Source organism: Suncus etruscus, chromosome 6 (genome assembly GCF_024139225.1).
Source record: "Suncus etruscus isolate mSunEtr1 chromosome 6, mSunEtr1.pri.cur, whole genome shotgun sequence".
Taxonomy (NCBI): Eukaryota; Metazoa; Chordata; class Mammalia; order Eulipotyphla; family Soricidae; genus Suncus; species Suncus etruscus.
This window is the reverse complement of record NC_064853.1, coordinates 35,547,766-35,563,550: the sequence shown is the minus strand read 5'-3', so window position 1 is coordinate 35,563,550 and position 15,785 is coordinate 35,547,766. Positions and strand designations below refer to the sequence as shown.

At 40.6% G+C, this 15,785-nt stretch overlaps 1 protein-coding gene across 2 annotated transcripts in view; it reads right to left on the bottom strand.

Annotated features, from left to right (window-relative positions):
• FOXJ3 (forkhead box J3) overlaps positions 1 to 15,785 on the bottom strand; it is a 127,552-nt gene that overhangs the window by 94,204 nt on the left and 17,563 nt on the right. For both annotated transcript variants that reach the window (XM_049774760.1, XM_049774761.1), the window contains one exon: positions 5,364 to 5,424. In XM_049774760.1, the coding sequence (XP_049630717.1) occupies positions 5,364 to 5,407 (44 nt within the window). In that variant the 5' untranslated portion in view covers positions 5,408 to 5,424. Of the gene's footprint in view, positions 1 to 5,363; positions 5,425 to 15,785 lie in introns of those variants that run through there.

Sequence of the window (15,785 nt, the reverse complement as noted above, 5' to 3'; positions counted from 1 at the left end):
AGGTAAGGTGTTTGCCTTTCATGCAGTAGGTCACTGGTTCAAATCCCCGAGCCTGCCAGGAGCGATTTCTGAGCATGGAGCCAGGAGTGACACCTGAGTGCTGCTGGGTGTGACCCAAAAACAAAAAACCAAACAAATAAATATAGTAGCATTAAAACGATCTCTGACTTTGCCACCAATAACAATCAAATATATTTTAAATAACAAATGCTGCATAATCTCAAAAATTTTAGTCCCAGATTCCAAATTTATACAGCCTGAAAATCCCACCATTAAAAAAAATTATTCCTGGGGTCGGAGTAGTGGCACAAGTGGCAGGGCGTTTGCCTTGCACATGCTAACCTAGGATGGACCACAGTTCGATCCCCCATGTCCCAGATGGTCCCTTAAGCCAGGAGCAATTTCTGAGCACATAGCCAGGAGAAGCCCCTGAGCGACAGGTGTGGCCCAAAAAACAAACCAAAAAAAGAACAAAGAAACTTATTATTCCATGTCCAACTAAAAATCTACCTTAAGCATAAGCAGAAAGCAACCCTGAATTGCACCCAAGGCTACTAAGCCACTGCTCTGGACGTTCCAGAACCCTCCCCCAAAGGGCAGTATCATCCACTTTAGGAAACACTAGTAAATTCATCAATAATTTAAAATATGAGTGTAAAAAAAATAAAATTTATGAGTGTATCTAGAATATTCTCTAAATTTTTAATCTAATACATTCATTTTAAAGACACAATTAATATTTTTCCAACTGTTTTTCAATATAATTGGCTTCCTTTGTAACCCTGAACATCTTGTTTTATGACTTTTGCAACATTCTTCTGAGAGGGCGCCACAGGTTTCATGAGACTGTCAATGGCTGTTCTACAGCAACAAACTGGCTAGCAATTCTTGGGTAAACAGAGAAAGATGACAAAGTATCCACATTAGAACAGCTGTGACACACTCGGAAAAAAATCCTAGAGTTCACTTGAACTTGAAATTAGAGGATTTCATATTAAGTCAGAGGAAGAAAAAAAATCTCATCTGTCATCTATAGAGGAACAAAGTAAAAATAGGCATTATCCAAAAATGACAGATTTTTGGCCTTGGATTCTTGGCTTTACAAAACTGAGATTAATGGGAAAGGGGATTTAGGGAAGAAGAGAATGAAAAGTGGAATAGAAATAATGTAAGAATATTGGTGGAAGGTATTATATACTTTGGTAATAATGAAGTATGGTAACTGTACTTCAGAAAACACTATTATAAGCATATTACCTTGACTATTATACAAAAAGGACACATGACCTTGCATGTAAAAGTCTAAAGTTTGATACCTACATCACATGCCCCTGCCCAAGCACTGTAAGTGCAGTCTCCCAGTGGCACCCAGCACCACTGGCCTGAGAAGCACACCATCATTGGGCCCAAAACAGTCAAGTCCACATAACAAGGCCAAGTATCACCAGGAGTGGGCTCCTAGATCCCTCAACACATCTTGGACAGGGGGCTTAAAAATACAAAGCACATAGTTCTATACTTAAAATCTCTATTCATGGGGCTGAAGAGGTGACGCTAGAGGTAAGGTGTCTGCCTTGTAAGCGCTAGCCAAGGAAGGACCGCGGTTCGATCCCCCGGCGTCCCATATGGTCCCCCCAAGCCAGGGGCAATTTCTGAGCACTTAGCCAGGAGTAACTCCTGAGCATCAAACGGGTGTGACCCAAAAACCAAAAAAAAAAAAAAAAAAAATCTCTATTCATTATCATAACCTTCATCAGAGATCTGTCCATCACACCTCCCCTATAGCTCTCACGCAATTTAGGAGACCACAAAAATCTATTGAAGTTAATCACATAAGTAACATTATATATGTCCCTTTTTTTAATATAATATATATGTCCTTGTTAGTTAATGGCATTCAATATACCTTATTACCAGAGTTAAAATCCTACGGTATTAGAATTAAATTACATTTACAATTATCCAGACCAAAGGTTCCCAAACTTATTTGACCTATGACCCCACTTTCAGGCCAAAAAAAAAAAAATAACCCAAGGGGGTAGGGGAAAAAAATAACACCCCCTGGAAACTTGCCTTCTTTAAGTGAATAAATATCCCTCAACTGCACCCAAGATTACTGCCACCACCACCCACATTAGTCCAGTGTATGTCCCCACAGAAGATGGTAGTGTCCACTCTCAAAAACTAATATAATGATTTAGACCAGGACTTCTTAACCTTTGTCCACCAGAGACCACTTTTCTTTTTTTTTTCTTTTACGTTTTTTGATGAGACTAGATGGTTTTTCTCCTGTTAAATTCTGTCACTACCTTGTATATTTTCGATATTAGCCCCTTATCTGATGGGTATTGGGTGAATAGTTTCTCCCATTCTGTGGGTGGCTTTTGTATCCTAGGCTCTATTTCTTTGAGGTGCAGAAGCTTCTAAGCTTCTCAGGGGTTACTCCTGGCTCTGCACTCAGAAATTGCTCCTGGCAGGCATGGGTGACCATATGGGATGCCAGGATTCAAACCACTGTCCATCCTGCAATAGGCTGCGTGCAAGGCAAACGCTCTATCGCTGTGCTATCTCTCGGGCCCCAAGAGACCACTTTTCATCAAAATATTTGTAAAACACCAGAACATATGAATGTAAGTATCTATAGAAATCACTAATAATAAATTTTAAAGCAAAATTTTAAATAATTGTTTGCCATTCCCATATTGTTATAGGGCTATATGGCAAGCCATAATATAGCATATGAGATCTAGACCCTCGATGGCAAACTTATTGCATGCGTGCCAGCAGTGGCAGGCGAAGGCCTTGCAGCTGGCACAAGGAAAGAGGTCTGCAATTAAGATATGCAGTGCGGCGGGAGGCGAGTGTGCCGGTGCCTGCTTTGCAGCTCACCTGGCAACAGGGTTGGACTGGCCATTGGGAAGACCGGGCATTGTGTGGCAGTTTGGGCATTCGGGCTCAAAAAGGCTAGCCATCACTGAGTCCATGCCATAGCATGGTCTAATAGTATTTTTCTCCAACATGTGTCTTGCCTTGCATGACCTAACCCCAACTTAATTCCCTGTACCATCAGGAGTGACCCCAGAGCACAAGCAAGAAATACACCCTGATCACTAATGACTGCATATTTTTTTGCAGTTGAAAAACAAAACTGAAAAAGGTAACTTAAGAATTCCTTAACTCGGGGCCAGAGAGATAGCATGGAGGTAAGGCGTTTGCCTTTCATGCAGGAGGTCATCGGTTCGAATCCTGGCGTCCCATATGGTCCCCCGTGCCTGCCACGAGCAATTTCTGAGCCTGGAGCCAGGAATAACCCGAGCACTGCCGGGTGTGACCCAAAAACCACACACACAAAAAAAGAATTCCTTAACTTGGGGCCAGAGAGATAGCACAGCGGTGTTTGCCTTGCAAGCAGCCGACCTAGGACTCAAGGTGGTTGGTTTGAATCCCGGTGTCCCATATGGTTCCCTGTGCCTGCCAGGAGCTATTTCTGAGCAGACAGCCAGGAGTAACCCCTGAGTATCGTCGGCTGTGGCCAAAAAAAAAAAAAAAAGAATTCCTTAACTTCATATTCATGGTTCTAGTATTCAGCCTCTTCTTCTGGTCCTCCCAAAGTTGGGCAATTCCAACGTTCTCCTTCTCCATTACTTACACTCATCTCACTATTCTTCAACATACAAGACACTCTATTGCTTTGGCATTACTAGAGCTTCCTATAACTGGAATTCCCATCTATTACATTCCATCATCCATCATTTTTTTAGGTTCTCATTCAAATGTCATCTTATAATTCCAGTAAAGAAGTTTTAATTTCAATGAAGCTTTTCCCTTGGCTATGCTGGCTAACCTACATTCATTAATATACATACCATGTTTCCTATTCCCTTCAAATTTTTCAGTTCAGTTGATCCTATGCTAACAGATACTTATTTATTGGTTATTGTCCATCAAATTGTAAGCCCCACTATTCCAGTATTTTTATCTATTATCTATTATATCTATATCTATGGCACCAGCATTTAGGACACCTGACACATTAATATTCAAAATGCAGGATGAACAAATGATGTAACTAGCTGCAACACCAAATATAACTGGAAGATACTGCCATATTCTAATCTGAAAGATTTCAATTGAAAGACTAATCGTTTTCAAGTTTCTTTCAAACTATAAAAACAACAACAGGGGGCCGGCAAGGTGGCACTAGAGGTAAGGTGTCTGCCTTGCAAGCGCTAGCCAAGGAAGGACCGCAGTTCGATCCCCCGGCGTCCCATATGGTCCCCCTAAGCCAGGGGCAATTTCTGATAGCGTAGCCAGAGTAACCCCTGAGCATCAAACAGGTGTGGCCCGAAAAAAAAAAAACTAAAAGAACAAAAACACAACAATCCCTCTGGGGCAACTCTAAGTATAAAATATACAAACCAAGAAGAGAAAACAGCCACGTTTATCTATTTGATTAACTAGACTTTTTTTTTTTATTAACTAGATTAACTGGTAGACAGGCTTGAATAACTTCCCCCCCCACAAAAAAAAAAAAAAAAAAAAAAAACTAATACTAGTGATTCTATACAGCCCGTTAATTCCAACTTTTTGCAATTTACAAATGAGGGCAATCTATATACCATAATTATTCTGATAGAAATATTAGCCATTGTCTTATTTGGCAATCTGCTACAAAGGCAATAAAAATTTACTATGTATGTTCCAAAAAATAAAGAAATTTAATTTCTGAAAAATAAATAATAAATATAAAACCATAATTGCATATACAAAAACATATAAGCTCACTAAGTATAAATTAAGACACAAATCCCAAATCTGTCTACCATAACTATCCTTGCAAACAAAAACATCACCTAACCCTGGAGCCAGAGTGGTAGCACAGTGTTAGGGCATTTCCCTTGCATGTGGCTGACCCAGGATGGACTCGGATTTAATCCCTGTTATCCCATATGGTCACCTAAACCAGGGGTGATTTCTAAGCGCAGAAGGAGTAACCCCTGAAAGCCGGCCAGTGTGTGCCTCCCCCACCCTAAAAAAAATCACCTAACCAACCAAATATCACTATCTGCCAAAACAAATAAAATATCTCATTCTGAAACTTATCCTGGGAATCATTCTAATATTACTTGATCAGTACAACCTTTAAAATGTTTTGCGGCCAGAGAGATAGTACAGCAGGTAGTGTGCTTGCCTTACACACAGCCAACCCAGGCTCAATTTTCAACTTCCTATATGGTCCCCAAATACCACCAGGAGTTATTCCCAAGTGCACAGCCACGAATAACCCTGAATACCAAGTACAGCCCCAAACCAGAAACCAACAAGAAAAACCACTCCTATGTTTCAACAGAGAAAGCACTTACCTTAATGAAGTTACAGATGGACAAGTCTGTCCATACAAACCCATCTGGCCACAAGAAGAATCTGAAAAGTAAAGAACATTTAGTTATTAGATATTCCAAAGTAAATTACTTTATAAATCATACTAAAATTCTTCTGAGTCACTCTAACAAGACTAAGCAATAGACTAAATGTGCATGCTTTGCATGCTGGGGGCCTAGGTTCAATCTCTGGCACCATGTTGTCCATTGAACATCCCCAAGAGCACTAATTCCCCAAGCACCACCAGGAGTGACACCCCCCCCCCCCAAATTCTAAAAACAGGAAAAGAAGGCTGAAATATTCAATTCGGTATTATCTGAACATAAACACATATGAATCAAAAGTGCTCCTTTGGTAAGAAGAAAATTTTGTAAGGAAGACAAACTTTTCAGGAAGCATAAGAGAAGTATTTAGACACTAAAAATGTAATATCCAAAGGCACCAGGAATTCATAAAAAAAAAAATTTGGGGGGGGGGGCCACACCCGGCGGTGCTCAGGGGTTACTCCTGGCTGTCTGCTCAGAAATAGCTCCTGGAAGGCACGGGGGACCATATGGGACACCGGGATTTGAACCAATCACTTTGGTCCTGGATCGGCTGCTTGCCAGGCAAACGCCGCTGTGCTATCTTTCCAGGCCCGAATTAATAAAATTTAACTAACAGCTATACATGTATTACATAAAGCGTTCAAACTTTAGTAGGATGATGGACTGAGCATGTAAGTTTCCATTCCCATATAAACTGCCTTCCAATCCTTAACATCTTCTATCCAAACAGTGCTCTCTTTCTGGTGGGAGTCAGCACAGTAGCTAAGACCCTTGCCTTGCACATAGCTGACCTGGGTTCGATCCCTGGTATCCCATATTACTTTTCCCAAGAGTGATCCCTGAGCACTGCCAGATATAGCCCAAAACAACAACAACAACAATAAATCTAACAGTGCTAACTTTGTTTTATATAGAATCCATCTGGATTTACTGCTTTAAAAAAAAAAAATTGAAGTTCCAAGAGGCTGGAGCTATAGTACAGAGGGTGGGGGTGCTTGCCATGCATTCCAGCTGATGCGCGCGCATGTGTATGTGAAAGAAATGTTTAATGTTTATTGCTTAAATTACATATATCACATTGAGTAACTGTGAAAGTACCTGAGCAAGGTCGTGTGTGTGTGCGTGTTTGTGTGTGTGTATGTGTGTAGAGAGAGGTTTATTGCTTGAATTACATATATCACATTGAGTAACTGTAAATGTACCTATAAGCACTACCACCCACCACATGACAATGCACAAATGTGAATGGCTAACATGAGTAAGAGTAGTTGAAATGGCACTGCTTACAAATGCATATACTACGTAAGTACAAATTGTGAGCAAATAAAGAAAGCTCGGTGTCTCTTAAGAGATTAACTGTTCCTAGTTCTAGTAAACTGCTGCTAAGCAGAACTGCAGATCCAGTATACGTATTTCTACTTTTACAAGATATGCAAAATTTTATTTGAACTACCCTGACTTGTATTTCTAACCACTTCATTAAATAGTGAATTCTGCCCCAAGTTTATACCTTTCAGACTGACTAAATTAATTCCCTGCATGATTAGACACTGCTGGATTAGACACAATCTATTTCTGAATAATAGGATAGCTTGATTACATGCCCACTGAAAATAATACTGGACAAAATATTTTTAAATATTCATAAATAACCTGAAAAAATTGCTATTAGATATGTAAAGACTAAAAGATACAGGGAAACCAGAAAAATATGCAGAGCATCAAAACCAGCTTTTAGGGGACCAAAGAGATAACACAGCGGATAAGGTATTCACCTTGCACACAGCCAACTTGGTCCAATCTCCTGCATCCCATGTGGTTCTTCCCCCCCCACCCCCCAGATTGCAAGAACATTTTATGAACGCAGAGCCAGGAATTAACCCTGAGCACTGCCAGGTGTGGTCCGAAAACAAAAATAAAAATTAAAATATTAATAAACAGCTTTCATTCAACTTCAGGACATTTTACCAACCCCTACAAATCTAAAATTCGAGATAGTGTGACATTACTAATGAGAACTACAAGGATAATGGCATCTTAATTTTGTCCTGAATGCTTAAGAATGTACCCTGATAGTCACAACCATAAACTGACTCTGACCTAAGTTTTGGGGTGGAGGTTGGGCTACACTCAGTGATGCTCAGGGGTTACTCCTGGCTATATGCTCAGAAATCGCTCCTGGCTTGGGGGACCATATGGGATGCCAGAGGATCAAACTATGGTCCGTCCTAGGTTAGCGCATGCGAGGCAAACGCCCTACCGCTTGCCCCACCACTCCAGCCTGACCAAAGTTGTTATTTTATTAAAAAGCAATTCATAATTCTAATATATTAACAATTTAATTCCTATTTATAGTTCTGTTGAAGGAAGTCCTAAAACAGGAGTGTTCCCCATTCAATTATGATAAAAGCAAATGAAACCCCTGCTCACTGAGAAATATACCGTTAACCTAGAACTGGAAGAACTCCCAAAAATCAACTAAATGGAAACTAAGAGGCAGGAGAAATAGAATAAAGAGTAAAGCATTTGCCTTGCATGCAGATAACTCATTTCAATCCCAGGCACCACAATGGTCCCCCAAACACAGAGCCAGGAGCAGCTCCTGAGTACCTCCAGTATGCCATGCCCAATATAAATGAATTCACTATCAAAATCACAAAACCACAAAGAAAAAAGCCAACATAAAATATAGCTGAAACAATAGCTGGCAGAATCAAAACACAAACTCCAAATACAAGAATTGCAAGACTTCATTTTCCTGCCTTCATGATTTATTATCATCTTCTCTTGTATTTCAATTACTGTATGTAATCTATCAATCTATATCTCTATATCTCTAGCAGAATTTAATCTTGTAATCTCCAAACAAAAATATCTAACATTCCTTCCTAGAAATCCTAAACTTCTATATATCTAAAAGTGAATGAGTTCCATCTTAATGTATTTCTTCTATCTTGATAAAAATGGCACAGCCCTTCTTTCACCAGAATAGTTTCCAGGTTCTAGTTAACTCCTTTCTTCTCCTATAGTAACAGATTACTTCTTTCCACCCCTTGATCTCTTTTTTTTTTTTTTGGGGGGGGGGGGTCACACCCAACAGCGCTCAGGGGTTACTCCTGGCTCTATGCTCAGAAATCACTCCTAGCAGGCTCAGGGGACCATGTGGGATGCCAGGATTACAAGAAAGGCAAACGCCTTAATTTCTCTGGCCCCCAAGGAAAGACTTTTATTAAAGTAAAGCACACTTCTTGTTAAGAGGCAAGTAATCTGATTAGTGAGAAGTAACTTCAAAACTGTATGACCAAGCACTCTAAAGGACAATGGTGTGGATATTTCTATATTCTAGTCCAGAACAAGCTAGGCATCAGTGTGGACTTCCTCATGAAATAGACCAGTATCTCCCAAAGTGGGTGACAGCACCCTCCTAAGGCATAGGAGCAACTGGGGAAAAGGGAGGTGTTAGGAGCCTAGGGCATGATGGCCTATATTCACTTACAGAAGGTAAATTTCCATGGAAGTGCTCTGATTTCTTTAGTGTGTGTGAAAAGGGAATGTTAGACCAAGTTTAGAATTCACTCCAAGTGAATTCTTTGCTAAGGCTGTTTAGCAGTGTGGCTCAATCAACATAATATTTGTCTATGTACTCATAATGTACATCAGGAAAACATCAAAGTGTACTCCAAATTACAAACTCACATCTTTGGAACCAACTGTAATCTAACAAGTATATTAACTTAACAATTCACCCCTTATTTATATAATTAGTGCCAATCATAGCTCATAGCGTTTCTTCCAAATACTTTGAAAGCCAAAACACAGAGAAATTTGTGTAGAACAGCAAAACCAGAATATGGTCTAAAAAAATCTTCACTTCAAAACAAACAAACAAACAAACAAACAAAAGGGCCAGAGCAGTAGCACAAGGGATAAGGCATCTGCCTTGCCCGTGCTAGCCTAGGACGGACAGCGATTCTATCCCAGCATCCCATATCGTCCCCCAAGCCAGGAGCGATTTCTGAGTTCATAGCCAGGAGTAACTCCAGAGCGTCACTGGGTGTGGCCCAAAAACCAAAAAAAAAAAAAACCTTCACTTCATAACCTATTGTTAGCAGAGAGAGTTTTCAACAGGCTGAGTGTATGCTTTGCCAAGTTCTATCCCCAACACTGTACCGTCCCCTAAGCATAATCAAGAAAGACTCTCAAACACTATAAGGTGTGGCAAAATAGGAACAAGTTTCATATTATATGCCATCACCAACAAGAGACTACATAATTTATTTTAACATTTTTAGCTAAGTATGTATTAAACTACATTACAAACTATTCACATTTAGGAAGTGGATTTTGGTGGAGGGGGGGGCCATACCCAGTGGTGCTCAGGGGTTTCTCCTGGCTCTTCGCTCAGAAATCATTCCTGGCACGCTCAGGGGACCACATGAGATGCCGGGGATCGAACCCGGATCCATCCCAGGTCCGCCACGAGCACAGCAAACACTCTACCACTGTACTATCTGGTCCTAGGAAGTGGATATTTAACAAACTCACAGTTATGTAAGAATTTGGGAACGAGGGCCGGGTAGGTGGCGCTGGAGGTAAGGTGTCTGCCTTGCAAGCGCTAGCCAAGGAAGGACCGCGGTTCGATCCCCCGGCGTCCCATATGGTCCCCCCAAGCCAGGGGCGATTTCTGAGCACATAGCCAGGAGTAACCCCTGAGCGTCAAACGGGTGTGGCCCAAAAACCAAAAAAAAAAAAAAAAAAGAATTTGGGAACGAAATAAGATATACTTTGTATTTCAAGTATTTTGAAAAAGCTCTCAGTAGTTATAGTTCCTTCTCTCCTCTCTCCCACCCACATAGATACAATGTTTTCTAGTTTACAAAAAACTTATAACATTCATGATCTGACTCAAGATCTAGAATTAGAATCTCAGCTCTAACAAGTACTATATAACTTCAAATATACAGTCATATTTGCTAAAGTTTTGTCTGCTCCTCTATACAAAAAGAATAAAAGTATCTGCGTAACATCTAAAGTAAGAATTAAGGTCGGAAAATCAAAGATGTAGCTCAATACCAGAGCCAGAGCATTTGGGACCGGCGAGGTGTCACTAGAGGTAAGGTGTCTGCCTTGCAAGCGCTAGCCAAGGAAGGACCTCGGTTTGATCCCCCGGCGTCCCATATGGTTTCCCTCAAGCCAGGGGCAATTTCTGAGCACTTAGCCAGGAGTAACCCCTGAGCATCAATGGGTGTGGCTCAAGAAAAAAAAAAAAAAGAAAGAAAAAATCAGATCATTTGCCTTGCATGTGTAGGACCTACTTTCAGTTCCCAACTTTCTTCAAATAAATGTTATAGCAGTGAAGACAAAGAGGGTATTTTAATTTCTAAACTCAGGGCTATCTCCCAAAGGCTTTCTTGAAAGTGTAAGATTCACAGTACTCATTATTATTATACTATTAGTCACAGGTAATCATTAAAGCAGTCATGGAAATAACCAATCAGCCTGAACAAAAGAGATCTGCCAGAGGTAGGAGTAAAGGCAAAAAAAAAAAAAAAATCCTGTTGAGTAAGTAGCAATCAGCTGTACACTCCAGCTCAACAAGCTAAACCTGAAGCAGTGGTACACCTTGAGCTAAGTGAAATCTAAAAGAAATAAAATAAAAAAAACAAGTGAGATCCCAGAAAATGCTCTAAAAGGGCAATAAAAATACAAAGATGATCATCCACCAAGTGAGTATTAGAAGAAGAAAGCTTTAAACTGAGGCCTAAGAAAAGTACCTCCAAAGGATAAGGCATCTGTCTTGCATGTAGCCAACCATGGTTTGATCCCCAGGATCTCTGTCTTGCATGTAGCCAACCATGGTTTGATCCCCAGGATCTCTTATGGTAGGTAAACCACACACACACACACACACACACACACACACACACACACACACACACACACACACACACACGGTCTATACTACCCAAGATCTCTGTCTTGCATGTAGCCAACCATGGTTTGATCCCCAGGATCTCTTATGGTAGGTAAACCACACACACACACACACACACACACACACACACACACACACACACACACACACACACACACACACACACGGTCTATACTACCCATCCTCCCAAAGAAGTCAAAAACTAACACACACACACACACACACACACACACACACACACACACACACACACACACACACACACACACACACACGGTCTATACTACCCATCCTCCCAAAGAAGTCAAAAACTAACTTTGGAGAACTCTAACATAGAATTAAAGAAAAAAGGAAGTAGCTACCAAAAAAATAAAGGAAACCAAAAAACCTGAGGAAACTTTCACAGAGGAGCGAGCACCAAGTGATCAAGAAAGGCAAAGTGCTAGAGAGTCAAGACGATATAAACTGAAAAAAGAGTTATCAAGTGTTGGTTCCATGGACTGATGAAGGCAAACATTAAGCTGCACAGTGACTTAAGAACTAGCGGTCTGGGGCCGGAGAGATAGCATAGAGATAAGGCGTTTGCCTTGCATGCAGAAGAATGATAGTTCAAATCCCGGCATCCCATATGGTTCCCAAAGCCTGCCAGGAGCAATTTCTGAGCGCAGAGCCAGGAGTAACTCCTGAGCACTGCCAGTGTGACCCAAAAAAAAACCCAACAAAACAAAAAAAAACAAAAAACAAAAAGAAGAACAACTAGGAGTCTACAAATGGAGCAACAGAAAGTACAGTGGGTAGGGCAGTGGGTAGGGTGCTTGCTTTGCATGCAGCCAGCCAGGTTCCATCCCTGGCACCTCATATGGTCTCCCAAGTCTGCCAGTAGTTAATCCTGAGCAATGCTGGATGTGGGCCCCTCCAAAAAAGAACTAGGAGTCTAGGACTAGAGGTGGAAGGTCATGGACAATTTGGGATGTGGGGTCAGAAGCTTTTCCGTAAGTATCATAAACTTAGCCACTAATGTAGCCATCTAACATAAACTATATGTATATATGTATATATATACACACATATTTATCATACATATCCCCTTTTTTAGTTAGCTAGATGTCTATAGTCAATTTTCGCATATCAGAGATCCAAGTTCAGTATCCGGTTCTTATATTCCCTAAGCAACAACCAAGAATTCTCCCCCAAGCAATGAGCAGCAGAAAAAAGCCTCTAAGCATCACCAGGCATAACCAAAGAATAAGAATTCAACGTAGGGGCCAGAGAGGTGGCGCTAGAGGTAAGGTGTCTGCCTTGCAAGCGCTAGCCAAGGAAGGACCACGACCCCCAGCGTCCCATATGGTCCCCCCAAGCCAGAGGCAATTTCTGAGTGCTTAGCATCAAATGGGTGTGGCCCAAAAAACAAAACAACAACAACAAAAAGAATTCAGTGTAAAAGATAAACAAAAGTTTAACCACAAATCAAAAAAAAAAAAAAAAAACAATTATAAGGTGGAATCAAGGTCAAGCTGTCAGAGCAGAGAGAAATAGATTACCAAAAATGAAGGAAGGATATATATTGGAACAGTATTCACACTATCCCATTTTCCTGTTTTATCTTGGTGGGGAAGCACCCAGCAGTGCAGCAGTACTCCAGACTAACTCCTGGCTCTGCATTCAAGGGTCACTCCTGACAGGGCTGGAGGGAATGCTGGGGAACAAACCCGGATCAGTTGCTTGCAAGGCAAGCATCTAACATTGTACCACTCACTGCTTTGCCCCCACCAACACTTGCACTTTTTATTCTTCATTGTTCACTGAAAGATGACTTTGTCTCACTGTTTATTTCTTCTCCTCTAGAATGCAAGCTCCATGAGGGCAGAAACTTGCCTGTTTCAGTTTCTTATCCATTGGTTTACTAAATATAAACCAGATTCAACAGTTGAAGAGAGCAAAACAAAAACTACAACCTAACTGAAATATCTTCTTAATAGTTTGTATTCAGCTATTTTCTGTCTCCAAGTAAATGAATTCAAAATCAACCTACAATTAGAAAAAGTAAATTATATGTCCAGAATATGTAAAAAAAATTCTTACATCTCAAAAGTACAACTTAATTTTAAAGTGGGTAAAAATTCAGAGTTAGCACAAGAACAGAATTTTGACCAGGGCAGGGGGAAAGAGGAGATTAGACATTTTTTTTAAAAGAATGTATATAATGTCCAAAAGACCTATAAAAAATCTCTATTATAGTCATTAGGGAATTAACAATCAAAACCACAATGATACAACTTCATACCCACAAGAATAGTATAGGGACCGGAGAGAGAGCATGGAGGTAGGGTGTTTGCCTTGCATGCAGAAGTACAGTGGTTCGAATCCCAGCATCCCATATGGTTCCCCGGGTCTGCCAGGAGCGATTTCTGAAGACAGAGCCAGGAGTAACTAACCCCTGAGCACTGCCGGGTGTGCCCAAAAACCAAAAAAAAAAAAAAAAAAAAAGAATAGCTATAATCAAAAATACAAAGTACTACAAAGATGTGAAGAGCTGAAACACTTTCATATGTTGCTAATGGAAAAGGAAAATAGTACAGCCACTTTCAAAAGCAGTTTGACATTTTGTCAAATTACTGAGAAAGATACCAATTCATTGGGTGTATACCCAAAAACAAAAACACATGCACAGAAAAGTAATGTTCGAAAAATATCACAATAGCAATAGAAATGGAAATATAAATATTGATCAAGTAATAAAGTTATATACAGAATATTATACATGCCATGTGAGATCCTTGAAAGAGATAGTTTCTTGAAAGAGAGAGTACAAGGGTTAAGGTACATAAACTTGCATGCAGCTGGTGATCCCCAGCTGACGCCAGCACAATCCCCAGTAGCTCCTGGCTCTCTTCCCCCACATCAAAATACTAAGTTGCAACCCTGGAAGTCCCTAGGCACTATGAGGCATATATCCACTAGCACCATATTAATTTGGGGGCGGGGGGGAATAATACAGGACTGATTTCATTTATATCAAATGTCGAAGTAGACAAACTTTTCTTAGTCATTTCTAAGGATATGGAAAAGAGAAGAAGTATAGGTAAATGGAGGCCTGAAGATGAGGAATTTCTTGTACAGGAAAATTTTTCTAAAATCAAGTAGTGATGTCTCACAAACTTGTGAACATATTAAAAACATTAAGCTTTATAAGTTAAATAGGTTAACTGTATGATAAATTATCTCAATAGTTGTTGGGTTGGTTTTTTTTTTTGTTTTTGTTTTTGTTTTTGGTTTTTGGGTCACACCAGCAGCGCTCTGGCTCTATGCTCAGAAATCACTCCTGGCAGGCTCGGGGGACCATATGGAATGCCAGGATTCGAACCACTGTCCTTCTGCATCCAAGGCAAACCGCCTTACCGCTGTGCTATATCTCCAGCCCCAGTTGTTGGTTTTTTTGTTTTTTGTTTTTGTTTTACTTTTTGGTCCACACCCAGTGACGCTCAGGGGTTACTCCTGGCTATGCACTCAGAAATCACTCCTAGCTTAGGGGACCATATGGGACGCCGGGGGATTGAACCGTGGTCAGCCCTAGGTTAGAGCATGCAAGGCAAATGCCCTACCACTTGCGCCACTGCTCCGGCCCCCTCCTTTTTTTTTTTTTTTTTGAATAGTTGTTGGTTTAAAAAAAATAAAGAAAACAAAAAGAAAAATCATAGGGCAAGGAAAAACTACAATAGCCTGCCTTGCAGGCATCAGATTATGAGTTTGAGCTCCAGAACATCCCATGTGTCAACTGACAGTGATCCCCATAGCCACAACAAAATATGAAATTTCCAAGTGCTAGCACCTCCACCATCACTCCACAACCTCAAAGGGCTGTGACTTGGCCAAGGGATATAATCAGTGATAGAGCATATGCCTTGCATATGTGAGGCTCTGTGTGCCGTATCAGAAAGCACCACAAACAAGAGGAGGGAAGAAAATATTCTTGTTCTTCCTTATTTTACTAAATGGAGACAATTCCATCCCCCAATTAGAACAAGGAAAAGAGAAAAACTAATGGCTTCCCCAGAAAGTAACTACAATTCTTTACAAGTTACTGGTTCAGAAGGGTTTTGGGGTTTCTTTGGTGTTTGGGGTACAGGTGGTACTCTGGGATTACTACTGTCAGTGCTCACTCATCTATATGGGGTACCTGGGATCAAACCTGAGTTGGCAGCTTGCAAGGCAAGTGCCTTACCCACTGTACTACCTCTCTGGCCTTCAGGACTTTGATTTCTTGTTTTCTAATAGTCTCCACTATTTCCAAACCAAGGGTCAGAGAGATAGCAGGGGAGCGGAGTAGGGTAACTGTCCTCTTAAATCAAGACAAGGGTTGGATCTTGTTATTTTTTACTAGTAGAAAAAGGGTGGGGGAAATATTCAACCAGCAATTGGAA